At 52.2% G+C, this 26503-nt stretch overlaps 1 protein-coding gene across 1 annotated transcript in view; it reads left to right on the forward strand.

Moving 5' to 3' along the window:
- LOC135875240 (serine/threonine-protein phosphatase 6 regulatory ankyrin repeat subunit B-like) overlaps positions 1–25980 on the forward strand; it is an 81378-nt gene extending 55398 nt beyond the window's left edge. The window contains exons 19-28 of the mRNA XM_065400241.1: positions 4891–5097; positions 9809–9910; positions 11113–11211; positions 12168–12314; positions 13970–14077; positions 15410–15607; positions 15988–16194; positions 17602–18967; positions 23262–23414; positions 25772–25980. Of these exons, the coding sequence (XP_065256313.1) occupies positions 4891–5097; positions 9809–9910; positions 11113–11211; positions 12168–12314; positions 13970–14077; positions 15410–15607; positions 15988–16194; positions 17602–18967; positions 23262–23414; positions 25772–25980 (2796 nt within the window). The remainder of the gene's footprint in view (positions 1–4890; positions 5098–9808; positions 9911–11112; positions 11212–12167; positions 12315–13969; positions 14078–15409; positions 15608–15987; positions 16195–17601; positions 18968–23261; positions 23415–25771) is intronic.
- Positions 25981–26503: the final 523 nt, after the last annotated feature.

Raw genomic sequence — 26503 nt, forward strand, 5'->3', positions numbered from 1 at the left:
ACAGCAGGGTTAGCCAGCATGCACACTGCCCCATACCGCTGTGCCTTGAGTGTAACCTGGAGGAACTTCCTCCACTGGGGAGAGGTTACATTGCTCTCCATGGCCCACCTAGTCCTTGAAGCCTCTGCGGAGCCCCTCAGCAAAAAGGTCAGTCAGCGCTAATCATATAGGAATGGTAACGGCTGATCCGCTGCTATTGCTGAGCTCCCGAAGGCCCCCACTGTGAAGCAGAAATAATCCGGTTCATGTACATGGAACGTCCACCAGCGTCCTGTTTCCCTGAATGCAGTGGAAACAAACAGCAGGCAGTTTCCTTGCTCTGAAATCCCCCTGTCTGCCTCTCCAGCAAGCTCTGTGCCCAAGAAACTCTACCTCTGCTTCCTCTCAGGGCCCCACTCACAGCTGCTTCCCTTGGCTTTCTGCCTCCCATAAAAACAGCCTGCAGTTGTCACCCTCCCAGATCCGGGACCATTTTAAAACTGGAGTTTTATAAATTTAGTATCCAAAAACAAACACGCACAGTTCGAAGAATCCCCAGTGCGGCTGAGTCCTTCTGGAGCACACCAAAAATTCTGCTGCTGTCATCTAGGCGGGCCCCTTTGACCTCCTCAGCTGACCTTTGGTCCTTAAAGGGACAGGTCGTAGGTGCATCAAACCCTGACATGCCCTTATGAGTGCTTACACAACCAATATCCTAGCCCCAGCATTTGCAACCAGAGGAAACCCCTCAGTCCACTCAGCACAGCACCACTGTGCACCATAACATTGCCGTGCTGTGCCATGTCCCTGTGTGTTGACGCGAAGTCGGAGGAGGCAGACATCCCATTTTAAAGAAGCAGCCGCCCCCGTGCTTAAAGTCAGGGGGAGGGGAGATCACAAGGGGTCACAGAACCAGCAATCAGTATATATTTAAGTCGACCTGGAACACCGAGGGGTGCACATTAGGCACTGTTTTACCAAAGTTCCTGCTCCCAGATTACGACAGACCCCCGCGCGCACACATTTTCTTCAGACCTCTTTAAGCACTGGCAGACCCAGTTCTTCCCATTAAAATCTAGCTCTAAACTCACCCAATGTTCTGGGCTATGCAGAACCCGGCCCATCTCCAGTAACGTCAGGTAAGATTCCATGCAAGGTTGGGAATAGACGCCCTGGCAAGGCTCATTCGCACTCTGTTAGCCACCGTCCCGCTTGGTAAATAGCAACGGCTGACGCGTAGCCTGCAGTCTGTTTAGTGAAGACGCACTGATTGCAGAAACTCACACAGGCGCTGCCACGGCCTGTGTGATACCTGTGGCAGTGCAGGCTTCCTTCTCCGCCTTGCATGCACACACACGGCCACCGATGTCCCTCGCCCCTGTACTTCTCAGCTGAGCAGCCGGTGGTTTAGCTGCTTGCTAAACCCCTGCCCCTAGTCCATCTTCACCAGCAAGTCCTGCTGTTGGCTAGCAACGGCCCACAGGGGAGTCAGTCCAGGAGCTTCTATTGTACCGTAGTTCTATGCTGCAGGCGGTACCGGGTTTACCATGGCGCCATGGCACCGGGCCCACACTCAGCAGGGGCTCCGGTGTCCAGACGGTGGCCCCGCCTCCCCTCCCCGCTCTGCCTGTCTCGGCCAGGTGGTGGTGGGGAACGGTGCAGGGGGGGTGAGGGCTCTAACTGGGCGGGTGCTGGGCTCCGGGGTGGGGCCAGAAATTAGGGGTGAGGGGTGCGGGCGGGGGCTGAGGGTTGAGGCAGGGAGTTGGGGTGTGGAGGGGTGAGGGCTCTGGGGTGGGGCTGAGGATGAGGGGTTTGGGGTGTAGGAGGGGGCTCCAGGCTGGGGGGTGGAGCCGAGGGGTTCAGGGTGTGGGAGGGGGCTGCAGGTTGAGGCAGGGGATTGGGGTGTGGGAGGGGGTACAGGCTCTGGGGTGGGCCTGGGAATGAGGGGTTTGGGGTGCAGGAGGGAGCTCCAGGCTGGGGTTCAGGGTGTGGGAGGGAGCTCTGGGCTTGGGTTGGGGGGCAGGAGGGTAAGGGCTCCATCTGGGGGTGTGGGCTCTGGGGTGGGGCCGGGGATGAGGGGCTTGGGGTGCAGAAGGGGGCTCCAGGTTGGGGGGGAGGCTCAGGGCTGGGGCGGGGGGGGTGGGGCTCAGGGTTGGGGCGTGGGCTTATCTCCGGTGGGTCCCGGTCAGCATTGCAGCAGGGCTAAGGCAAACTTCCTACCTGTCCTGGCTCCACGCTGCACCCCAGAAGCAGCCTGCAGGTCCGGCTCCTAGGCCGGGGGGCAGGATGCTCGGTGCGCTGATCTCGCCCGCAGGCACTGCCCCCGCAGCTCCCATTGGCCAGGGTTCCTGGCCAATGGGAGTGCAGAGCCAGTGCTCGGGACAGGGGCAATGCGCGGAGCTCTGGGGCCCCCCCGCCTAGGAGCTGGACCTGCTGGCCGTTTCCGGGGCGCAGCGTGGAGCCAGGACAGGTAGGGACTAGCCTGCCTTAGCCCCGCAGCACCGCCGACTGGACTGTTAATGGCCCAGTCGGCGGTGCGGACCAGAACCGCCAGGGTCCCTTTTCAACCGGTGTTCCAGTCGAAAACCGGACACCTGGTCACCCAGCTTCTGAGAGATCCCCTACCGGCCAGCTCAGCCCAGCAGACAGGGTCGGCTCCCAGCAGGCGGGTGAGTGTGACTGGGGGGGCAGGGCGTGGGGGAATGGGTCTCTGGGGTGTTTGTGGGGGGGGCTACTCTTGGGGGAATGAAAGCAGGTCCCTCTGCTGCAGAAAGAGAGGGAGAAGCAGAGGGAAGCACGGGGTGGGGGTGTGTGACTAGGAATGCCCATGGGCGTAGTTTGGGGGGCATTGCCCCTAACAGAGTTGGGGTGGGGGAGACACATGGGGGTCACATACCACTGCCCCCCCATTTCTGCGAGGGCAGAGCTACCCCGCTGAAAAAAGAGGGTGCCACTCAGCTCCACTGACTTTGCAGCTGGATGCCACCTTCTGCGGCCTAATGCTGGTCGTGCTTCCCTTCTGCGTGCTGGGAGCCGTCCTGTGGTAGGGCAGGGCAGGGGACGTGCTGGGGGAAAGAGGCAGTGAAGTGGGATGGGGCAGTGGGGAAAGGGCACAGAATGGGGAAGAGAAAGGGATAGGAAAAGTGGGGGCAGGGAAGACACGGGAGCCCGACACACGGCATCCCCTTGGCAGCAGCTGGCGCTCCCCTGTTAAGCAGGCCCATCAAACCCCCACCCTGACAAGCCCCACCTCTCTGATGACCCTCCCAGACTCCCGCCCCACTGAGCCCCAACCAGATGCACTTGGACACCCACCCCAATGAGCCCCCCCCTACACCTGGACCCCCCTCCCCCATTGAGCTCTCCACACCCAGGCACCCCCTGCTGAACCCCAACCACCTTCACCTGGACCCCCCTGCAGAGTCCCATTCCCCCTGCACCTGGAACCCCCCAATGAGCCCCTGTGCATCCAGATCCCCCACTGAGCTGCCTGCACCCAGATTGCCCCACACAGAGCCCTCTTACCCCCACCTGGATCCCCCCACACTTAGCCCCTCTGCACTTGGATCCTGCTGCCAGGCTGAGCCTGCTTGTCCACACCTGGGGCGCCTAGCGCAGAGGGGCAGGGCCCCAGGGTGTTTCTGGGGCAGGCCTGGCCCTTACGCTGTGTCAGGGTCGGGTGCAGCCTCACTGCTGAGCCCCTGTCCTGGGGTTGTGTGGGGTGCGGGGAGGCTGCAGGGTGATCTCCCACCTCCATGCAGCCAGTGGTTGATGCTCCCCACTGTCATGCTGGAGCTTCCACGTTTATTTATTGACAATTAAAACTTGCAGAATTTTAAAATATTGTGCACAGAAATGTAAAAATGTTGATGCACAATTCCCTCAGGAATATGGAGTGGTGTGCAACTGTTATGGTGGGACTGTGAGGAGGGTGGGGGGAGCGCTGGGTGGGCAGTGTGGTGTGCAGGGAGCTGTGTAGTTGTGGTGGGAGGTGAGTAGGGGGGTCTCTGGGCGGAGGTGCGCTGGGCATAGTGGGTCCAGGGGGGCGCTGGGCATAGGGATGTGTAGGGGAGGTCACTGGGCATGAGGGCACTGGGCATAAAGGGGGGGCATTGTACAAGGGGATGGTGTGCTGCGGCATGGGCCCGCCCCTGAGGGGAAGGGGCACACTGACAGCGCAGGGCTGGGTGGACCAGGGTGCCTCTGGTGGCAGCTGGTTTGTAAACAGTCCCCTCGCGCTGGGCGGAGCAGGGCCAATCCTGCCACACCATGCCCCATAGCCCCTGGGTGGTCCCTCGCTCCGGGGACCAACTCCCCCATTGCCCCCATGGGGGCCCACAAAAGTTTAATCCGGCCCTGGCTGCAGGTTCACAGGTACCGTAGGGAGCAGTGTCAGGAGCCAGAGAACACAGGTAAAATTCCCCTCATGTTTTTGATTTTGCTAATGCCTAAAGCAGAGAAGGGACTTTGTGCCCCACAGCCCCAGGCCCTGCTTTGGCCGCTGAATGAATGCTGCCATCAGATGATGCAGCAGGTACATGGGATCTTGAACAATGGCCTTGGCAGGTTAAAATGCGTTTCCATTCAACCCTCACAGCTGTGTGATTGATTTTGTTTTCAGTCTCCAGCTGCCTGACCAAAAAAAGGCAGATCTACCCCCGAATGTGACCCTTTAGGTACAGTCCAGGTGGTCGAGGGTTGAATTTCCAGTCTTTCTGAGAGAAGCCTTTAATTTTGGGAAATGTTTGCCCTTCAGATCTGAACTTGTGAATTTGAAAAATGTCCCCCCTTTCGCCCTGGCCTCTAACCTCTGACCAGGCGCACCCCAGAGGAACCGAGACACAACCAAGCCCCGACGCGGTTCACTGACAGGCTGGGGTCTCACGGTGCCTGGCTCTGTTTTCCCCTCAGCAAGGACAGACACCGTTGCACCTGGCCGCTGAGAATGACCATTCGGAGGTGGTTCCGTTCTTTCTGAAGCACAAGCCGGAACTGGTGACCTCTGCCAACGTGGAAGGTTCAACTTGTGCCCACATAGCTGCCTCCAAAGGCAGCGTCGCTGTCATCAAGGAGCTGCTGAAGTTCAACAAGGTGGGGGCGACCACAGCACGCAACAAGGTGAGTCCCTGTGGCGGTGTCCCCTTGCTCTGGGCCAGTCCAGCTGGGCAGTGTCACACAGAGCTGACCCGAGAGTCTAGATCTGTGCCTGTTCTGCTATCCCAGAGGGATTAGGAAGCTGGGAGTTAAATGTTAATGCAGGAGTGAGAGGAGCCATGGACAGTCTATGGGGTGATTCTGAAGCTGGTGCTGGACCTGTATTGCACCTCCTCTCTCCTGTGTGTCTGAGAGCTCAAGCAGTGCCCAGCTAGGATCCAGAGATCAGATCATTCTCAGTGCCTCCATTACGCATGCTTAAGGCTAAGATTTTATCACGGTTATTTTTAGTAAAAGTCACGAACTGGTCACGGGCAATAAACAAAAATTAACAGAGCCTGTGACCTGTCCGTTACTTTACTAAAAATAACTGGGGGGGGCAGGGCTATATGGGGGAGGAATGGAGTCCCATGGAGGGGGGGGCCGACAGGTCGAGCGCCCCGCCATGGTGGGGGAAACAGCCCCGGCTCCAGTGGCCACAGCAGGGGGGCGCAGCCCCCGTTCCGAAGCTGGCCGCAGCTGTGGGACAGGGGTGCACAGCCCCGGCTGCAGCCCCCGCCAAGCCCCGGCCGCAGCATAGGGGAGGCACATGGCCCTGGGAAGCCGCGAGGGGGGCACACAGCCCCTGGTGCAGCCACCAGGCAGGGGCGTACGGCCCCAGCTGCAGCCCCCGGTGAAAGCCGCGGGGCTGGGGCACACAGCTCTGCCTGTAGCCCCCACCCCGAGCCTGGGACTCGCAGCCCCGGCTGCAGCCTCTGGCGAGCCCGGGATGCCGTAGGGCTGGGGCGTGCGGCCCCGGTTCAGCCTCCGCCGAGCCCGCGATGCCGTAGGGCTGGAGTGCACGGGCCTGGCTACAGCCCCCTGGCGGAAGCCCCGGGGCTGGGGCTGCAGGGTCCTGGTTCCAGCCAGCCCCAGTTGCAGGGCAGGGACGCACAGTCCCACCTCCTCCTCCTCCTCCTGAAGCCCTAGAAGTCACGAAGGTCTGGCAAAGTGACGGAATCCGTGACCTCCGTGACTAAATCGTAGCTTTACGCATGCTGCATGGCCACGCTATCGGGGTCTTCTCTCCACGGACGGCGGGCATCCCAGTAATAGTCATGACAAAATATGAGATGGCAGCCACGGAACACTATTACCTTACTAACCGTGGCTGCCTCAGAAACGCAGAGAGCTTGTATCCGCCACAGGAAAGGCGGGACAGCTGACACACCCTCTGGAATCTGCTCTCCCCCAGGGTGGGTGCAAAGAGGCAGACGTGAAGGAAGCGAATAACCCCAGTCACTGCGCATAACGCGATACTTCACCACTTTGCTTTGATAACATGGACCTGAGCCATACATTTGGGATCTGAATCTAACCTTCCCCAAACTTCGTGAGCGTTGGGGCCTGGCTTGTTGGTTTGGCCCATTATGGAGATAGGAACCAGCTGGGAAGTTCAGATCCAGCATCCCAATGAGCATAAATAGGGGAACCCCTCTGTCTTCCTGCCAGCCTCCCGGAGACACGGGGGCCTAGACAAGATCCTAAAGGGAATGTGCCTGCAGGTTTTAGTGTGTTTTCCCCTTCCCCTGTCTCTTGGCATTGCGACAACGGTCAGCTGGTTTTCAGTAATGCATCAGTTGCATCCGCCCCCTTTTATTTATTTAGTACAGGGATGGGCAAACTTTTTGGCCTGAGGGCCACATCGGGTTTCGGAAATTGTATGGCGGGCTGGTTAGGGGAGGCTGTGCCTCTCCAAACAGCCAGGCATGGCCCAGCCCCCGCCCTCTATCCGACCCCTCCTGCTTCTCGCCCCCTGACGGCTCCCCAGGCCTCCTGCCCCATCCAACCCCCCCTGTTCCCTGTCCCCTGACTGCCCCCAGAACCCCTGCCCCGACTGCCCCCCGTCGCCCCATCCAACCCCTCCTCTCATTCCTGACAGTCCCCCCAGGACCCCTCCCCCATCCAACCACCCCTTCCTATCCCCTGACTGCCCCCGGAATCCCCACCCCTGACTTTCCCATCCAACCCCCCCCCTATTTTGCTGTTCTCCCTTCTACCCTTCCTTAGAATTGCAAACTCTATGATTTCATGATCACTTTCACCCACGCTGCCTTCTACTTTCAAATTCTCAACGAGTTCCTCCCTATTTGTTAAAATCAGGTCTAGAACAGCTTCCCTCCTAGTAGCTTTTTCAACCTTCTGAAATAAAAAGTTGTCTGCAATGCAGTCCAAGAACTTGTTGGATAGTCTGTGCCCCGCTGTGTTATTTTCCCAACATATATTTGGATAGTTGAAGTCCCCCATCACCACCAAATCTTGGGCTTTGGATGATTTTGTTAATTGTTTAAAAAAAGCCTCATCCACCTCTTCCACCTGGTTAGGTGGCCTGTAGTAGACTCCTAGCATGACATCACCCTTGTTTTTTACCCCCTTTAGCCTAACCCAGAGGCTCTCAAAACTTCTGTCTCCTATGTCCATCTCCACCTCAGTCCATCTCCACCTCAGTCCAAGTGTGTACATTTTTAATATATAAGGCAACACCTCCTCCCTTTTTCCCCTGTCTATCCTTCCTGAGCAAGCTGTACCCATCCACACCAACATTCCAATCGTGTGTATTATCCCACCAAGTTTCAGTGATGCCAACAATGTCATAGTTGTATTTATTTATTAGCACTTCCAGTTCTTCCTGCTTATTACCCATACTTCTCGCATTTGTATATAGGCATCTAAGATACTGGTTTGATCTTGCCTCCCAGTTTTGTCCTGACCCTCCTTTCTCTCTGCCAATATAGCCCACACTCCCTCTCGACCCATCTCCCAGGTCTCCATGTTCCCCACTTACCTGTGGGCTTTGCTCACCTGTCCCTGTCGAACCTAGTTTAAAGCCCTCCTCACTAGGTTAGCCAGTCTGTGTCCAAATAGGGTCTTTCCCCGCCTCGAAAGGTGAACGCCATCTCTGCCTAGCAGTCCTTCCTCAAATAGCATCCTGTGGTCTAGGAAGCCAAAGCCCTCCTGGCGACACCATCTTCACAGCCAGGTATTCACCTCCATGATGCATCTGTCTCTGCCCGGGCTCCTACCTTTGACAGAAGAATCTTTCCCACCCTCTGACTGCCCTGACCCCTGTCCACACCCCCGCCCCCTGACCACCACCCTGAACTTCCCTGCCCTTCATCCAACCCCCCCCCCCCCGCTCCTTGCCCCCTTACCGCGTTGCCTGGAGCACCGGAGACTGGCGGTACTACAGCCGCGCCTCCCAGAGCACCAGGACAGGCAGCCGCGCCACCCAGCTGGAGCCAGCCACGCCACTGTGCAATACAGAGCACCGGGTCAGGCCACGGCTCTGTAGCTGCGCTGCCCCAGGAGTTTGCAGCCCCGCCGCCCAGAGCATTGCGCCAGGGCGAGCTGAGGCTGCAGGGGAGGGGCCGGGGGTAGCTCAGGAGCCGGGCTGGAGGGTCCCGCGGGCCAGATGTGGCCTGCGGGCCGTAGTTTGCCCACCTCTGATTTAGTATGTAGCTAATGTAGGTAGGGCTTTGCTTGCATGGGAGGGTATTTGCAATGTGTCCTTTGCAGTGAGGTCGCTGGCAGGTCTCTTTGAGCCCTGTTTGTCAGGCGAAACAGGAGAGTGCTGAGATTTCAGTCACAGTTCCTAAGAACCCCCCTCCCCCAGCTGTTTGCCCCTCTACACTTTCTCTGTGGCCTGCATGAAGAATCGTAGGTTGCATCCTTAGGGCAAGTTAGCACTGAGAAGACCCAGGATTGAGGCATTTGGAGGAGAAGCCTGTGAGAGAGTCCCACGTCGTCCTGATGCTCTGTGCCGTTGTGTTGTTCTATGCAGGGAGCTCTGGTACCTCCCTTGGCCCTTGCCTCTCAATCTTATATGCTGTGATCCTTGTGAGGTGAGCCCCACCACTAGGGTGACCAGATCACACAGGTGAAATATCGGGACGTGGGGGGAGGGGGGGCGGAGCAAAAAAAAAAAAAGGAAAAAATGGCCGCCGGAGCTCCACGCCCTGCCCCCCCCCTCGTACCAGCTTGCCTCCACTCCATCTCCACCTCCCCCCTCCCTCCAACGGGAAAAAAAATGGCCGCCGGAGCTCCACGCCCCGCCCCGCGCCCCCACCAGCTTGCCTCCATTCCATCTCCACCTCTCCCCTGCCTCCAGCGCTTGCGCCGCCATACAGCTGATCAGTGCAAGCCTGGGAGGGAGGGGGGAGGAGGAGGAGGAATGCGGTGTGCTTGGGGAAGAGGCGGGGCTAGGGCGGGGATTTGGGGAGGGATCCAATGGGGCAGTGAGGGGGCGGGACTGGGGGCGCGGGGCCAGGGCGGGGATTTGGGGAGGGATCCAATGGGGGAAGGACGGGGCGGAGTCGGGGCGGGGGGGCGCGAGCCCCCTCCGGGCTCCACTCGGCCTGTGAGCGGAGGCAAAATATCGGGACAATTCGCGTCCCGACCGAAGGTAGGTTGGGACGTGGGACAAATAAGCAAATATCGGGACAGTCCCGATAAAATCCCTACCCACCGCCAGCTTGCTCTGAAGCTCAGACAGTTAGGTTTTTTATGCCCAAATAAATCTGTTAGTCTTTAAGGTGCCACCGGACTCCTTGTTGTTTTTGTGGATACAGACTAACACGGCTACCCCCTGATACTTGCACATGGTTAGTTACCCAACCGGTCTGTCTTTGTGTTGCAGACAAACAACTCCACGCCCCTGCACCTGGCAGCTGCTGGTGGACATGGCGAGGTGGTGAAGGTCTTGCTGCAGACGGGAGCCTCGGCAGCGGATGAGGACGGCGTACGTACCAAGGGCTCTGCTGGGCAGCTCCCAGTTCAAAATGCAGATGGTGTGAACGCAATGGGTGACGGCTGCCCTCTTTGGCTGACAGCTTTGGCCCTCTAGAGTCAAAAGCATGAGCTGCTGGGGGCTGTAACAACTCATCCTCCGTAATCAGCACAGAGGGGACTAGTAACACCCGCTTGCCCATGAGTGCAAATGCCCCTCCTTCATTTCAGGGTGCATGCTCAGAAGGAGAATCTCTCTTTGGCAGGGAAAGGTGCATCCACAAACTTTACATTCACATCCTTGTGTCTCTCCTTGATGTGCACCTCTGTGAATGGGGCGCAGGGGTCTGAGCCCTTTCCCCTTTGGGGAAGTACTAACATTTCGCTGAGATGCTAAAGTAAAAGCATCCCTATTCTTGTTCTTTTCATCTCCCCCCATGTCCCCTAGTGTGTCTCTTGTAGACTAACCCCAGGATGGTGCCATGCTGTGATTGTAGCGTGGTGAGTTGTTTAATTCAGGGATGAAGGGTTAAATTTCTCTGCCCCTTGCAGCGGAAGGGCAGTGATGTTTCATTTATAAAGAACCAGCCTCCTCTTTCTTCGTGACTCCTCGGACAGTTCCAGGCTAAGGTAGCTCTCCATCCGGTGGCCCGTTGTCCTGAATGCCCAGCCAGCCTGTGACACCTTGAATTAAACCAGCGGTTCTCAAACTGTGCCGTGACTCCCTTTGAATGGGGTCGCCAGGGCTGACTTAGACTTGCTGAGGCCTCAGTCCCACTGCCCAGGGCCGAAGCCAAAACCCGAGGGCTTCAGCCCTGAGTGGTGGGGCTCAGGTTACAGGCTCCCTGCCTGGGGCTGAAGCCCTTGAGCTTCAGCTTTTGCCCCCCTGCCCAGAGTGGTGGGGCTCGGGCTTTGGCCTCCCCACCCGGGGCAGTGGGGCCTGGGCAGTCTCAGGCTTTGGTCTCCCTTCCTGGGGTTGTGAAGTAATTTTTGTTGTCAGAAGGGGGTCGTGAAGTTTGAGAACCCCTGAATTATACCATCATAGCATGGAGTTGGGCCATGCTGGGAGTGTCAGAACCTCAAAGAATACGAGTAGACCCCAGGAGGCCTTTCAAAGGCTCTGTCCCTCACCCAGACTTCCTCCGTTGCTGTGACAACACTCTGGGATTTGCACCAGGCCTTGCCTTCTGATGCTTTTCCTCTGCTCCTTATTAGGAAGGAATGACGGCAATTCACCTGGCAGCCAAACATGGGCACATCAGTGTCCTGGAGGCCTTAAAGGGCAGCGTCTCCTTGAGAATCACCAGCACCAAGGTGAGTGCGTGGCCGCCGGCTTTGCATAGCAGGGGCCTTGCTGCCTATGGCGTGGGTGTGGCTGTGTTGTGAAAACAGCCGCTGTTTGGACCCAACTCAGGTGGTGTTTGTTGTAACTGGGTGAGAGGTGAGTGTCAGGACCTGGTTGCATGTCCAGCAGAGATAGGGCCACACAGCAAAGCAGGGAAGTGCCTGGGACACATAGTTATTGGTAATGGTTAGTCCCCACTGGGCTGGACACTATGCGTACACCTAGTGAGAGACCGTCCCTGCCCCAACGCACTTGCAAAGAGCCCAGGCAGACAGAAGGTGGGAGAAAGGAAGCATTAGCATCCCCGTTGTGCGGATGGGAAACTGAGGCCCAGAGAGCGCGAGATGAGGTTTCCAAAGGTGACTAGTGATTTTGAGGGCCTCAATTTTTGAATGCTTTACAGGGGCCTAATTTTCAGAGGGTGGGTGCTCAGCGCTTCCACAAAATCAGGCTTGTTTTCGGGCTCCCGCTAATAGAGAGATCCAAAATTGTTAGTCCTTTTTGAAACCTCGGCCAATGGCAGAGAAGGGACTAGAACCGCACGCTCCTGGTGCCCAATCACATCCCTTAACCCAGGGCCCGCCTTCTATCGCTTTGTCAGGGGTCGTCTTTTCCTGACGCTGCCCAGAGCCTTGCGGAGTCAACTGTGGATGCCAAATGCAGAGGCTGCTTCCTGAAATGTTGTGTATCCCCAAAAGCTCCTTCTCCTCTTCCAACTCTCTCATTCTTTCCCCCCTTTCTTTGTTTTCGTTCCTGTCATTCTCATGTCTTCTGTGACCTCTCCCTTTTAACCTTCTTCCTTCCAGCTGTCAGGCCTGTACTGCGCTTTGATCGGATGCTAAATGGGAGCGCTCTGGTTCATTGAAAAGAGCAAATTTCGTTTGTTTTCCCTGAACTGTGGATGTGTTTTTCTTTCCCTTCCAAGACAGGATTTACTGCCCTTCATGTGGCAGCTCATTACGGCCAGCTGGACTTCGTCCGAGACATGCTCGCCAGGGGATTGGCCGCCATGCGCAGCGAGCCTCCCAAGCTCACCTCTGCAGGACAGCAGGTCAAGCAGCAAGGCAGTGAGGTAAGACAGGAGCCAGCCCCGGGGAGAGATTAAGGGACAAGCCGACACATGGCATCCCGAACCCACTTGTCTAGTCCCGTGGAGCCAAATAACATGGGGGCTCGTGTTACTGAGCCATTTGATTGCACCGTGTGGTGGGCCCAAGTCCTCTCCCCCGTAGACAGGCTTGGCAGAGGAGTGCTCTGCTGCGGACTGAGTCCCCCTCCCTGCTGCTGTAGCTCAGAACTGCCCGAGTAGTTTCCACATCAGCTGGAATCTTACTCCCTTCTCTGCTGTGGCTTTAGCCAGTGAACCTTCTTACGCCCGACACACACTCCTGGGCGGCCCCGCACCTGAATGGACCCTAGGCCCCCCCCCACACACACACACAACTCCCTGCGTCATGTCACTGCACTCTGTGTAACACAGCTGCCCTGGTTCCTCTCTCCCTTGGGCCTATGGAGCGGGGAGAACGATTTACCCTGTATTCACTCTGGGAAATCTGCCTTTGCCTCTTCCCGTCTCCGCTCTCCTTGGTTAGGATTTGGCTGCACAGGGAGGCCTTTCAAAGGGCCAAAAATGGGAGGCCTGCACGACAAATGGCTCCAAGGCCCTGATTGAAAGGGATGGGCGGTGCGTGGAACTTGCGAGGCGTAGAGGCCATGACGGTGCAGCCCTCAGTCCCACGGCGCCACTTGTTCCAGAACTGGGGGGCGGGTAGATCTGGTTGGAACGTTCTTGCCGAAAGATGCTGTTTCGGGGAAGCCAAAACATTTTGGTTTCCACGAATTTTCATCAGGAGGGTTTTGGGTTGGAGGCCAGATCCTGGGCCTGGAATTTGGGAGATCCAGATTCAAGACCCGGCTCTGTCTGAGTCAGTCTTAACTGGGATGAAATTCGCTGCTCTGAATCAGGCACAGCAGGGGTTGTGCCTGGGTCTCCCACAGCAGTGTCCCAGCCACCGGGCTATCGTGATGCAGAGTATCATGAAAACCTTTGAAAGGTTTCAGGCTTGTTCCAGTGCGTAACGAAAACAAATTTGGAAACCTCAAAAGTTGCCACAGAACGGAGTTGCCATCCTCCAGCTAGCTCAAGGGGCAGGTGAAGGCAAGCAGGTATTGGAATGAGCTTGTCCCAGCGGCGTAAAGGTTTAGAAGTGCCCTAGTTCCTGGTCGCATTCGATCTGCTCCCCAGGATTGTCACACACACATATCTTCGGCGTAGCTCGTGTGCGTGGCGCGGCCTGTCCTCAGTGACAGGAGCAAAAAAGGCATGAAAGCTTCACTGCCGGCCAGGCTGCAGGCCAGGTGTGTTGCCCAAATAACATCCAACAACACACACAGGCAGCATGTTCAGGGGACAGCAGGGGTTGTCAGTGAGGGACTTTGGGATGGCCAGCACGAGGCCTAGGCACCCTGAGGGGGCCCAGCGTGATGGTGCATGTGGGGGAGGCTGCAGCCAGGTTGCTGACTCTTCAGGGCCTCAGAGAGGGAGGAAGGTAGATCATCGTGGCCCGCCTGCAGGCGTGAGTCGCAGAAAATGGGGGAACAGCTGCTCTGGTTTCTGACTTGTTCGCACTGGGGGGGAAGTGTCTGGGAACTGTATTGCCCTTGCTGTATGCCCAGGAGTCTGGGGCATCAGAGGGGCCCTGCCGCCGTCTGTGTGATTTATCTCAGTCAGGATTCACGCCACTGCACCTGGCTGCCCAGTCGGGACACGAGGGCCTGGTCCGGCTGCTGCTCAACTACCCAGGTGTGCAGGTGGATTGTCAGACCAGCCTGCAGGTAAGAGGCCAGCCACGCTCAGTGTGGGGCTGTTCTACTCACATGAGGGCCACCGTGCTCTGAACTGGCTCAGCCCAGGAGAAGGCTGCAGCCTGTCATGGGGGGCAGGCGGCTTTGATTCTTGCAGCGTCACATCTGGGGTAACCGTCTCTCCGGGAAGCTTCCACCTCCCACCCCAGAGGCTGCTCTGGCTCTGCGCTAGGTGGGAGAAGCAGGACCCCGGGGGTGGTCAGGAGGAGAGTCAGTTTGGATGCACAAGGCCCACAAGAGGAAGAGAGGGTTAGGGCGAAGGAGAAGACACAGAGGGCAGAGATTCAGGGAGGAGGGTCCATGGTGCAGAGCAGGGATGGGAGGGGCAGAGCAAGGGTGCGGAAGAGAGAGGCAGATGCAGGGCATACGTCAGAGTGGGAGCTCGATGTCTTCTGCTGGCTGTGGTATGTCTCCCCCAAAGCTGCCACTAACCAAGCCCTTTTGGGCAACTCTCAGGGCCTAGCTTCTCCGAGGCCAGCACTCCGGGGGCCTCGAGTGGCCGTTCTGGCTAGCATTGTACCCCCACCCCGCACTGATGTGTATGATGACAACAGAGCCAGGCCACCATGAAGCATCAGCCTCTTGGGACAGTCCAAGGCCAATCCCACGACCTAACATTTGGGCTGCTCTCCAGCTCAGGCCGGTCCAAACCATCCGGCCACCTCATGGCCCACCTTGGTTGTTTCTGCATGAACTTAGGCTACGTCTTCACTATGGGGGGGGGGGGTCGATTTAAGATACGCAAATTCAGCTACGCGAATAGCGTAGCTGAATTCGATGTATCGGAGCCGACTTACCCCGCTGTGAGGACGGCGGCAAATCGACCTCCGCGGCTCCCCCGTCGACGGTGCTTACTCCTACCTCCGCTGGTGGAGTACAAGCGTCGATTCGGGGATCGATTGTTGCGTCCCGACGAGACGCGATAATTCGATCCCCGAGAGATCGATTTCTACCCGCCGATTCAGGCGGGTAGTGTAGACGTAGCCAAAGTGCTACTACTGACCAGTGCCGGGTTGACAACCGGAGAGACAGCTCTTCCCTCTGCAGAAGAGGCTCCTGCAATGGAAGCTTCGTAGCCCTTGGACAGTAGACCCCAGCCCTGTTCTGGAGGGGTCACCTCTAGCTGTGGAGGGTAGTTCAGTCTCCCTGACCCACAGTCCTCAGCCTCTGTCCTTGCTGTAAGAGAGATGCCTCTCATGCCAAGTCTGACAGTGACTTCAGGTGACCTTGTTAGGTCCCATTAGTGCCATCCTGTCCCTGTGCCAAATGCTGTAAAATACTAACCAGCCCACTTGTGCTTAGGGCTCCATCCCTCTCCACCTGGCGGCCCAGCATGGTCACACCGCCGTCGTTGGGCTCCTTCTGAGCAAATCCACCTCCCAGCTGCATCTCCGAGACAAGAGAGGGCGGACATGCCTCCACCTGGCTGCAGCCAATGGCCACGTTGAAATGGTGCGGGCGTTGCTGGGCCAGGGAGCGGAGATCAACGTCACCGACAAGGTACAGCAGCAGCTCGCACGGTCGGTGTTAGCCTGCTGGAACAGTGAGGGGCGGTCACACTTTCGGTGCAACCTCTTCATGGAGAGTCTCGCACCAAGCCTTGATGGAGGGCCAGTGCCATGAATGATACATGATGCCATGGGGGGGCGCTACACAGTATCTCCAAACCCTACGTCCTGAATTCTATGGTTCCTAACAGCAGCATGGTTGAGCTGCCCATGGATTTCCAGTGTGCCCATCACTTGAAAGTTATGAAAGTTTCATGCAATTCTGGTTAAAGGTGATTCCATCCCCTCCTGCATCACTCCCTATTACATGACTGCCTGACGCCTGCGGTCAATGAATGCTGCATTTTCACTGTACACCCTTTAATTCCACAGCAAGGCTGGGGCCCATTGCACTTTGCTGCCAGATCAGGTTTCCTGGCTAGTGTCCGGCTGCTAGTGGAAAGCGGTGCCACACCCACTCTCGAGTCCAAAGAGGGGAGGATACCTATCCAGTATGCAGCTGCTGAGAACCACCAAGAAGTAGTGAGCTTCCTGCTGAAAAAGAACACCACCACCTTGAAACTGATTGAGGACAGGAAGGTAGGGGAGACCCTGAGCTCTGGGGAGGTGACGTGGGCAAGCCCTGAGCCAAGACTCATATGTCCTACTCTTGTTTGCAAAATCCTCAGCATCTACACTGTGCCCTTGTGGTGCAATAGCATGACTGGGATCCCAATAATTTAGGTGTTTATAGTCATTGGTCACATCAGTGGTAGAAATGGCGATGGGGTTCCCGAAGCTCAGAGCCATATGTTGCTGAAGACTAGAGCTAGGCAAAATTTTTCAGCCAAAACTTTTTTTTTTTTTTTGGTGAAAAATGCAGATTTTGCAATACCGAAGTGTTTCATGAATTGGTGTCTGTTTCACCTAATTGTTTGGTTTGGGGGTTGGGGGATTCTGAAAAAATCAAAATGTTTCATGTTCAAAATGATGCATTTCAATTTTTCAGTTGGAAATGACTTTTCATTTCAAAATTTCCTTCCATTTTATTTTTAAAAAATCAAAAGTGTAAAAAAAAAAAAACACTCAAAATTGAAAGGAAACATTTTGATTTTATTGGAATGAAACATTTTGTTCAACCCAAAATGAAAATGTTGTGGACTTCTGAATCTGCAAAAATTGTCTTTTTTGGTCTGACCTGAAACAATTTGTTTTTTAACTTTGTCAAAATTGCCAATGAACCTAAAAATCTATTATTCACCCTGCTGTACTAGAACCAGCTTGACCAGGGGGTTGATCTGGTCAGAGACACCTCTCCTCTGTTTCTAGAAGCTGAAAAAAAACATCACTGAACATTAGTTCTACAAATCCAGCATTTATATGATGAGCCTTCTTCAGCCCCGGTGAAGATATGTGAATGTTCCCAGCATTTTGGAAATACTCCTCTCAAATTGGATTGTTTTTTCCCACATTGCTATTTACTAAATCCAGAGTTTAGGTGTGGCCTCCTAGCACAGAATTTGGAGTTCTAATCCTAGCTCGGATGATGAATCCTTTTGTGACCTTAGGAAGTCACCTGATCTCTGCCTCAGTTTCACCATATGGAAAGCGGTGGTGATGATACTGCCCTACCCGGGGATGTGTTGTGGGTCAGTCAATGTTTGTAAAGCATTACGCATTGTTGTTGTTACTTGCATTACAGTAGCACCTAGAGGTTCCTTGTGCCAGATGCTGTACACACATATAGGAAAAGATGGTTCCTGCACCGAAGAGCTTACATTGTAAATAGACAAGACAAAGAGTGGGGGGAAGGACAGTATTGTTATACCCATTTTACAGAAGAAGGCTTGAGACACCAGAGAGATTCAATGATTTGACCAACGTTGTACAGCAAGCTTGTAGCAGAAGTGGGAATTGAACCTTGATCTCCTGAGTTCCTGGCCAGTGCCTTAAGCACAAGACTATCCTTCCTCTTTCTGTTATTAACTAGGGTGTTTGTTTTTCCAGTTTATCTTTGACCTTATGGTCTGTGGGAAGCTGAACAACAACCAGGCGACTGAGGAATTTGTCCTTCACTCTTCTGCTCCCCTGGACACTGCTATCAAGCTTTCCCGGGCCTTCAACATGGCTGCCCTGAAGGAGAAGGAACGCGCCAAAGACTTGCTGACTGCTGCCAAGTACACTGAGAGCATGGCCACTGAGCTCCTGACGCTGGCCTCTGGAGGTAGAAGTGCTGGCTACCTTCTCCGCGCAGTGGATCACAGAGGCACGACCATGCTGGACTCGCTAATTGAATGTGAACAGAAGGATGTAGTAGCGCATCCAGCAGTGCAAAAATACCTGACAGAAGTCTGGTATGGCAGCCTGAAGTGGGCCCCATGGAAGATCGCCCTTTTGTTCGTCTGCTTCCTAGCGTGCCCCCCCATGTGGCTGGTTTTCTCCCTACCCCTGAAACATAGGTTCAATAAAATTCCTATCATGAAGTTCATGAGCCACTTGGCATCTCATATCTTCCTGCTCATCCTGTTCATCCTAACCATAGTGTATCCCCCTATTAGCCCCATCTATGAAGGTCACATGGTACCATACTGGAACGAGTGGTTGCTCTTAGCTTGGCTGCTGGGGACACTAGTCACCGAGCTCACCCATTCTGGAGAAAGGGCTGGCCTGGCTTGGATCAGAGTGTTCGTCTTGGGCTTCTCTGCCATTGCTTTCCTTTGCCATTTGCTGGCCTTGATGTTCACCGGCACCGATCGCTTGCACTGCCTGTTTGCCAGGAACATCTTCCTAGGGGTGGCCATGACACTCTCCTTTGTGCAGTTCCTGGAGTTCCTCACCTTCCACCACCTCTTTGGTCCTTGGGCTGTCATAATCAGGAACCTCATGAAGGATCTCACCAGGTTCGCAGTCATCCTGGGCTTGTTTCACATAGCCTTCACCATGCAGCTGTCGTCCGTCTACCAACCAGTCTACCCTGAACCAAAGACCAATCTCTCAGCTGCCGGTGGGAACGCGACTGTGAGCACCACTATCCAGGACCCCGTTGTCGTCATGGTCACATTATTCTTCTCCTTGTTTGGCCTCGTTGACCCCGAGTCCCTGCCCTCACTCACCAGAACTCCCCAGTTCACTTTTGTCATCATCCGCTTTGTGTTTGGGGTCTACCTGATCGTGACCTTGATTGTGCTGATCAACCTGCTGATCGCCATGATGAGTGACACCTACCAGAGGATACAGGCCCAGTCTGACACAGAGTGGAAGTTTGGCAGGGCCATGCTCATCAGGGACATGACTAGGAAGTCTGGAACACCTTCCCCCTTTAACCTCTTCACAAATCTTCTCTATTATATCAAAATACTTTGCAAATACAAAGGTACAACTGCTAATTTATATGTAGATTGTGTCACAGAACATTTTTACTTTGCAGTCCTAGGCATGTTCCCGAAGCCTATAGAAGAAATGAAATGAAATGGTTGAATGTCGGCAGCTGTAAGAGTTTTTAGGGAGACCTTGGAAAGTGGGAGCAGTGGCAGTGCCTGGATTTATTTAAGGTCCTCACCGAGGGGCAGTATGTGCTGCGTCAAGCACCACACTCATGGCTTCATTCTGTCCTCACTTACAGTCAAGCAACTCCTTTGAGACAGAAAGTAGAACATGAGTCCTTGGTTCTCTCTGTTGCTTACATTACAGACTAGAGTTGAGTGGGAACTCAATTTTTCAATATGTGGGAAATTCTGTGAGTCTGAAAAAAATTCCGTTCCAAAATGGAACAAAAACAAAATAATTCAAAATTTTCTGGAAAACAAAATTATGGGGAAAAAAATTCATTTCAGGTGAATCAAAGCGTTTCATTCCAATTTTGACATTTTTTTATACTATAAAATAAATGTCTAAATGAAAAGTCATTTCAAAACAAAAAATGCAAACATTCCATTAAGCAGTGTCAAAATGGAATGTTTCAACCTAAATCCAAATCCTTTCTTTTTTCTTCCCCAAAACTAAACTGCATCAAAATTGACACATTTATGGTGAAATGTTTCACTTTCAACGAATCGATATTTTCCAACAGAAAAAGATTCCATCAGAAAATTTCCAACCAGTTTATTACAGACCAAATACCCTCCAGGTGACCCAACAGTGGACATCTAGTCTGGAGGCCACAGAACCTCGATATTTCTGATCGAGCTCACAATATTATGTATGTTACCACAGTGCATAGTAACTTTATACCATTGTACTACATTCCAAGCAACGCATCAAAGCACTTTCCACTCATCTACACCTAAATGTGGGCTAGTAGTGTGCAATATAGACGTTTTGGGTACATAGGCAATGATTGCCTCCAACAAAAATATCTTGCCAATGAAGACAGATGGCTCTCTGATAGACCCAGGCAACTCCTGGTCCAGGCGTATCATTTGCTAGGTGGCAAGGTGGGCAGTTAGTCCCTCAAAACTTAGACCTGTGAATTTGGGAGGAGAGGAAAACTATCTGCTCCACTTCCCCAACCCATATTATCACATATAATGTTCTATATGCTGACACAACTTTGCCCTCCGCCCCCAAATTTTTCGGAAATGACACCCCTGCCCTGGACATCAGTGTGGCTAGATGGGTGGTAGGGTAAGTGCAGGAAGAATGTCTCCAAGTCTAATGGAAACTGTTACTTTCCAGGAAAGGAGGCTAAGAGTTTTCTGATGTGTGTCCTCTTAAAGAGACACTGCTCCATTCCTTCTCACAGACATACAAGAGAATGGGGTATAAGTGCCCTCACATGACCTGAGGCTGCTGTATTACAACTTCTGAGAGATCAGTTTTAATTTATTTTAAAATAAAGGGTTGGGGGGTTATACATTTTTATTCCACTGACACTCATTACATTGGGAATGTTTCAGAAAACATGGTGTAATTGCAGTGGTGGGTTTTTCATATACATAGCCCTTTCCTACATGAATGTCACATGGACAGCTGCAACTCCCGCTTCTCCCGAAACCAGAACCAAGCATGCATCATTTAACCAAGTAGCTAATCAACATAATAGTATTTTATTTCCCAAGAAGCTCTGGAAACAGGATATATAACTGTAATCCCAGATAAAAAGGATATCAAATTGGAGTTAAGGTTGAGCACATGTTAGTAATTTAAGGGTAATTACAGGGATGTTGTAATTATCCCAAAACCAAGCATTACCAATCCAGGAAATTCAGTTAAGGTTAAATTTAAAAGAAATTCAGTTATGTTAAGGAAACGCCAATGCACAGTTTAGGCACCCAGACAACGTTAACTCTGCCCTGTAGTGACACGTGGAATAACCATACAATTAGGATTAGTGTATAATAGTGTCATAGAACAGATTAAACTGATTTCTAAGGCTACGTTGGACTCATTCCCTTTTTTTCCTCATGATGCCACTATAGGGCAGAACTAAGAAACTAACATCAATAGTAAATACAAACAAAAAAGCCTTAGAAAAAGAACATGTAGGCTGTGGAATTGTTTTGCAGTAAGAAGTTCTATTGCTTGAGACATTAAAATCTAAACTGGACTAGGCACTTGAAACTGAACTGTTAGAGACAATCCTGCAGGGATATGTGGACAAGATGAGTTAATAAATCTTCCCCATCTCCAATTTCTGTGCTTCTATGAGAAATGTAATCCCAGGAGACTGAGGGCCTGATCCTGAGAAGTGAAGTCAATGGACTAGACTTCACCCTAGGCAGACCTACTATAAATAGGTCTGTATCAGGGCTGTTTACTGGCATTGGCCCCGTTCTCAGTCATTTCAGACCCTCTTGGCATTTGAAGTTGTGATTTTCCAGCATTCCCTTCCATGATTTTCCCAGTTGTCTGGTTCAGAAATGTGGCTCAACGCGTAGTACCTCAGGACTGGCAGAGGGACAATGTCCTACAGAGAGGAGCAAACATCTGAAAAAAATATTCTGCTCAGATGAAAATCTAACTTCTCTGTGTTCACTCGCTATGTTTAAATTGGGTGAGTGTACCCAGAGAGTGTATTCGTGGCGGGAAAGTTGGTGTGAACAACAAATGTTAAGTGAATATGAGAAAATATTTTTGGAGAGTGAATTTTGCAACCGCAATGCTATGTGTTACACTCATCCTGACAGAGATCAGAAGCATTGCTATGTGACCTATCTAAACTAACCAGATTTCAAACTGCTGCAGGCCAAGAATTATTCACCAAAACTAATTGACAAATAATATCTAATAATGATTAAATTCAAGAAAATTGTAAGCCGCTAGTGGACAACATGCAAATGGAAAAGGAGGCTAAAATCAGTGAATGTATTATTATCGCTTCTTGGCTCTCTGTGAGCTGAGGGGTGAAAACATTATCTGCATTTGTCAGCTCTTACTTCAGGGTGTTAGCACAGGGCATGCTAAATTGGGAAAGATGTTGGACAATTTTTTTATTTTTTAATTAAAAATGGCTTTTTTGTCAAACTGGAAATTTCCATGACAAATCATAGAATCATAGAATATTAGGGTTGGAAGAGACCTCATGGTCATCTAGTCCAATTCCCTGCTCAAAGCAAAAAAAAAATTTTGACCAAAAAAATCATTTTTTTTAATGAAAAGCCAAAATCCCCAAAATTGAAAAAGATCGAGGGATTTGGTAACTGAAAACCAAAAAAATTTCAAGTCAGATGAAAGTTTTCAGTAAAACCAACTATTTTTCCCCTGCCTGCCTGAAATCTTTCATTTTTTGAAAACTGTAAGCGTTGAGAGGTTTTAACAAACAAAAAAACCCAACCAACCCAAAATACTGACAAAAATTGTTTTTTCTTTAAATTTCATCCAAAAACAATTTTTTTTCTGAGGGGGCATTTCTCAGAAAGCTCTATGAAATTTACAAACTTGGGTCCCTAAAGGTGGCCTCCTAAAAATCCACATTTAGACACCCAAATAAAAGCTTTACTTTAGGAGCCTAAATGCATATTCATGAGCTAAACTGTAGGCACCAGGGCATGAAAATGTTGTCCAGTGATTACGGTAATCCTCAGATGTTATCTGACTCTTTTTCAGGGCCAAAAATTAAAGATGAATAATGTTTTTCTATTTTGAGGTCAAGGAGAGGGGTAAACCAATCATTCCACTCCTGAGTATTGGCAATCTTTCCAATATGATCTTTCCAATACCGCAGCTGGGCACAGACAGTGAAAAAATAAATTGAAAACAATCAGTAATAACTATTTGGATCCAATAATTAATATTTCTCAAGATAACTTGAACAGCTCTCTGCCCAATTTGACCTGAGGCCCTGCTATTGCTGAGATATTTCCAATCTCATCTAAACCAAGTAGCACAGAAATCTCATTGGAGGCCCTAGTCTTTGGAGAGGTCCACACTCAGAAGACTCATGTAAGCCTTGAATGAACATCCCAACTTTGGCACTCTTACCTGAACCTATGATATGTTCAAGGGTTGTCTGTCACTAATTTCCTGTGTGAAGATGGGAGGGGGGGTTTATTGGTATAGGGGGTTTATTGGTATAGACTATATGTATCTCACGTAACAGCTAGCACAATTGTATCAAAAACAGAATAATAAGACAAGCATGGGAAAACGTGAAGATAAATCCTCATTGTAGAGGTTAAGATTCTGTTTGTACACAATCCTACTCATCTGAGCTTCTGTGCTCCTCCAAGGTAAGCTGTGCTCCACTGAACGGAGAGACCTGATAAACGAAGAGGAAGACCTGGACAGCACTTCCGACACACGATCCATCAATATGCTGGCTCACACGTCCATGGGTTGGATTAGGGTTGCTGCCAAGAGGATGACACAAGTATCACCAGAAGGTACTGACCCTTTGCTGAGCCATATGCTGGAAATCCACAATAGACCGCCAGAAGGGGACCAAATTACATAGGGTGCCCCAGTAGGGTGCACCTCTGACACTGAGCAAAGGAAAACATATGATGATATCAGGGGAAGGGGAGTCCTAATCAGGAGAGCTATCTGATAATGGAATGGAAAGAAGACCCCATTGCTGGAGGATACAAAATGCAGGGAACAATCCTCCACTGGATGATCTAGACACCCTAAAGGGTCTTTGCCATTTCCTTGATTCTAAATCTTTCCCTAGGAAAGGTGAACAGTTGATCTTTAATGTACCTGTTGTTTTTTCTCTGTACTTCTGGGATCCTCAGACTGTGTGGTTGGGCTGTTGCCATATGTCTCACTTCTATTATTTCTGTACGGCGTCAGTACCGTTGGTGCAAATAGCCTTTTCCTCTGCAGCTCTTGTCTTCCTGTATCCTGCAATTGCCTTCCTATATCTCTCCACCACACTGATTCTCCGTATTGGTTCATGTAGCTGGAAGAGTCTCTCTTCCCCCCCCTTATCTACACATCTGAATTTTTTGTCCCCCTTTGCTGTCCTTTGTTCCACTTCCTAAGAGCATTATCCATTTTGGGAAATATTGTGGCTGAAAGGTGCCCTGCAGAATGAACTTCTGCATGTGCTACCATATCTAGGCACAACAGAGCGCGCTAAGGATGGAGTCATTCCTCTGCCTGTCTTTGCTTTAATGCTGTTGGTTCAGACACTTAGGAGTCAGTTTTCAAAGCAGTGGGAGGGAGGGGGTTTCAGCCAGTGCTGCTTATGTTTTGTCTGGAGAGGCCAAACTGTACATCAATGTAACACAACATTTCACTAACACGACTCTCCACAAAGGTTCCTCCTCCCCCTCCGCTGTTATCTAGCTTGGCTTGGAACTTACAGTGCTGTTGGAGGCAGCTGGAAGGAAGGTTTCTTTTCAGTCGGTTAGGCCGACCCTATGAGTTTGAAGAGAGGAAACCAGATATTGGCAAATCGGATAAACACGATGGAATTCCATGGCACATTCAGAATGAATTTGGGGGGGCGGAGGGGGCACATCTTTGGTGAAAGGGAGCCTCCCCCTCTTTCATTGCCTTAGTGATAGAAGAGTAGAGGATGGGGTGTTTCCCTCTCTCACTGTACGCTCACCGGGAATGGGTTCAGTATGAGAGTGTGCCTCCTCCCTCGGCCGCAGGGCCATTCTGAGCCTGCTCTATCACAGAGACAGAGGTGGGACGGGATGGATTCTGCATTGCAGCAAAAGCATGTTTCACAGAGGAAAACCAGAGACGCATTTATTCTTGATTCATATTTGTTTCCTATGAGCTGCTGCCTCCGCCTCACCAGACTGGACTAAGACCAACTTAATTTGCATAGCCACTGACAGCTTTCAGTCTGATACAGGCTGGATTTGAACCCATAAACTAGTGGTGAGAGGCTCTATCTCCATTTACCAAACCACTGCTCCCTCAATAGGAGCTTCAAGTGCACGTCTGAAGGCAGAATCTTTTCTGTAAGTAATCCCATTAAATCAGATGCAATCATTGCATTAACTACAGAAAATTAATATCAAATATATAATACAACACATCATACAGTTAACCCTAAGTAACATATTTCATTGGGTAATTTAGTAATTTATATAAGTTTATTTCCTTAATCATGAGAACCTACGAGTTTAAGAAGTCAGTAATCTCAGCAGCTCCAAATAATATCAGACAATATATTTTAAGCAGGGGCGGCTCCAGGCACCAGCGCACCAAGCGTGTGCCTGGGGCGGCAAGCCGCGGGGGGTGGCAGTCAGGGAGCCTTCGGCGGCACGCCTGCGGGAGGTCCCGCGGTTTTGGCGGCAATTCTGCGGCGGATACGCCGAAGCCCCGGGACCGGCGGACCTCCCGTAGGCGCGCCGCCAAAGGCTGCCTCACTGCCGTGCTTGGAGCGGCAAAATACATAGAGCCACCCCTGATTTTAAGACACTGAGTTTGTGAGGGTCCATAAACAAACACATGCAGACACCACCATTGCCAACTAATCTGCACAGCCCCAGGATTGAACTCTAGATCTTTGCTCCAAAAGCAGACCTCCACCACCTGAACAAAATGGGAAGTCCCATTACCTTTACAGCAGTATTGTGAGATACTCTTTGTAGTCCTCCAGCCTCCAGCTCACACTTGAGCGGTCTGATTTCATCCAGGAGAGGGCTATGGGGTCTGACACTTACACTGAACCAACTCCGCCTGTTAGAGGGACTCCAAAAAAAAAAAAGGAGCCTTGGTGCATGGATGGGTGACTTTCTCCTCTTGCCCTCTTAGCCATCTCTTGTTCTGTCCTTAGGTGGGCACATTCGAAGCCCTCTGCCAGCAGGGCCGCTGCACATTGAGGAGGCAATAGACTGGCACAGCGTGGCGCTCCGCTATTACTCCTTGAAAGGGCGGATGGACAGAGCACAGTTCGAGAGGGAATTGTCCATGCACCATGAGGAGAAGAGGGGTGTGCAGCCCATCCATCTGCTGGTGAACAGCCAGGACGTGTGCAGAGTCTAGCCTGTTTGCACCCAGCTCCCCAGTACCAGTGATTGCCGTGACGTGGGTCCCCTCTGGGCTCTCTGAATGCAGTAGGGCGTGAACGGCGACGTGTTGTATGTCCAAATGGAATGCAATAAAGATAATTTTCCCTGTTTCCTCCACGTCCAAATCCGTTGGATTTTTGTACTCGTGATCCTCCCTCTGGGGCCTGATCCTGAGCGGTGCTGAGTGTCTCCGGCAAGGTACATCTGGCTGGAGCCCAGCACCGAGGGGCTCAGCACTTCAAAGGATTGGAACCTAATATGGGGATTCTGGCTGGTCAGCCACGACCTTCTCCAGCACCCATAGGAGGTGCTGGTCATGCTACATGCCCTCGAGAAGGAAGTTTCCCCTGAAGGTTTGGATTTGGCTTCTGGTTTCTCCCTGTCTTAGTGGTTGTGGCAGTTTTACTGTGCCTATTCCACAGGTGGTGGAGAGAATCACTGGGCTATGGGGACAGCAATCGGACTGGCAGGACAGCTCAGGCTAGAGAAACGCTCTC

Source organism: Emys orbicularis, chromosome 2 (genome assembly GCF_028017835.1).
Source record: "Emys orbicularis isolate rEmyOrb1 chromosome 2, rEmyOrb1.hap1, whole genome shotgun sequence".
Lineage (NCBI taxonomy): Eukaryota > Metazoa > Chordata > Testudines > Emydidae > Emys > Emys orbicularis.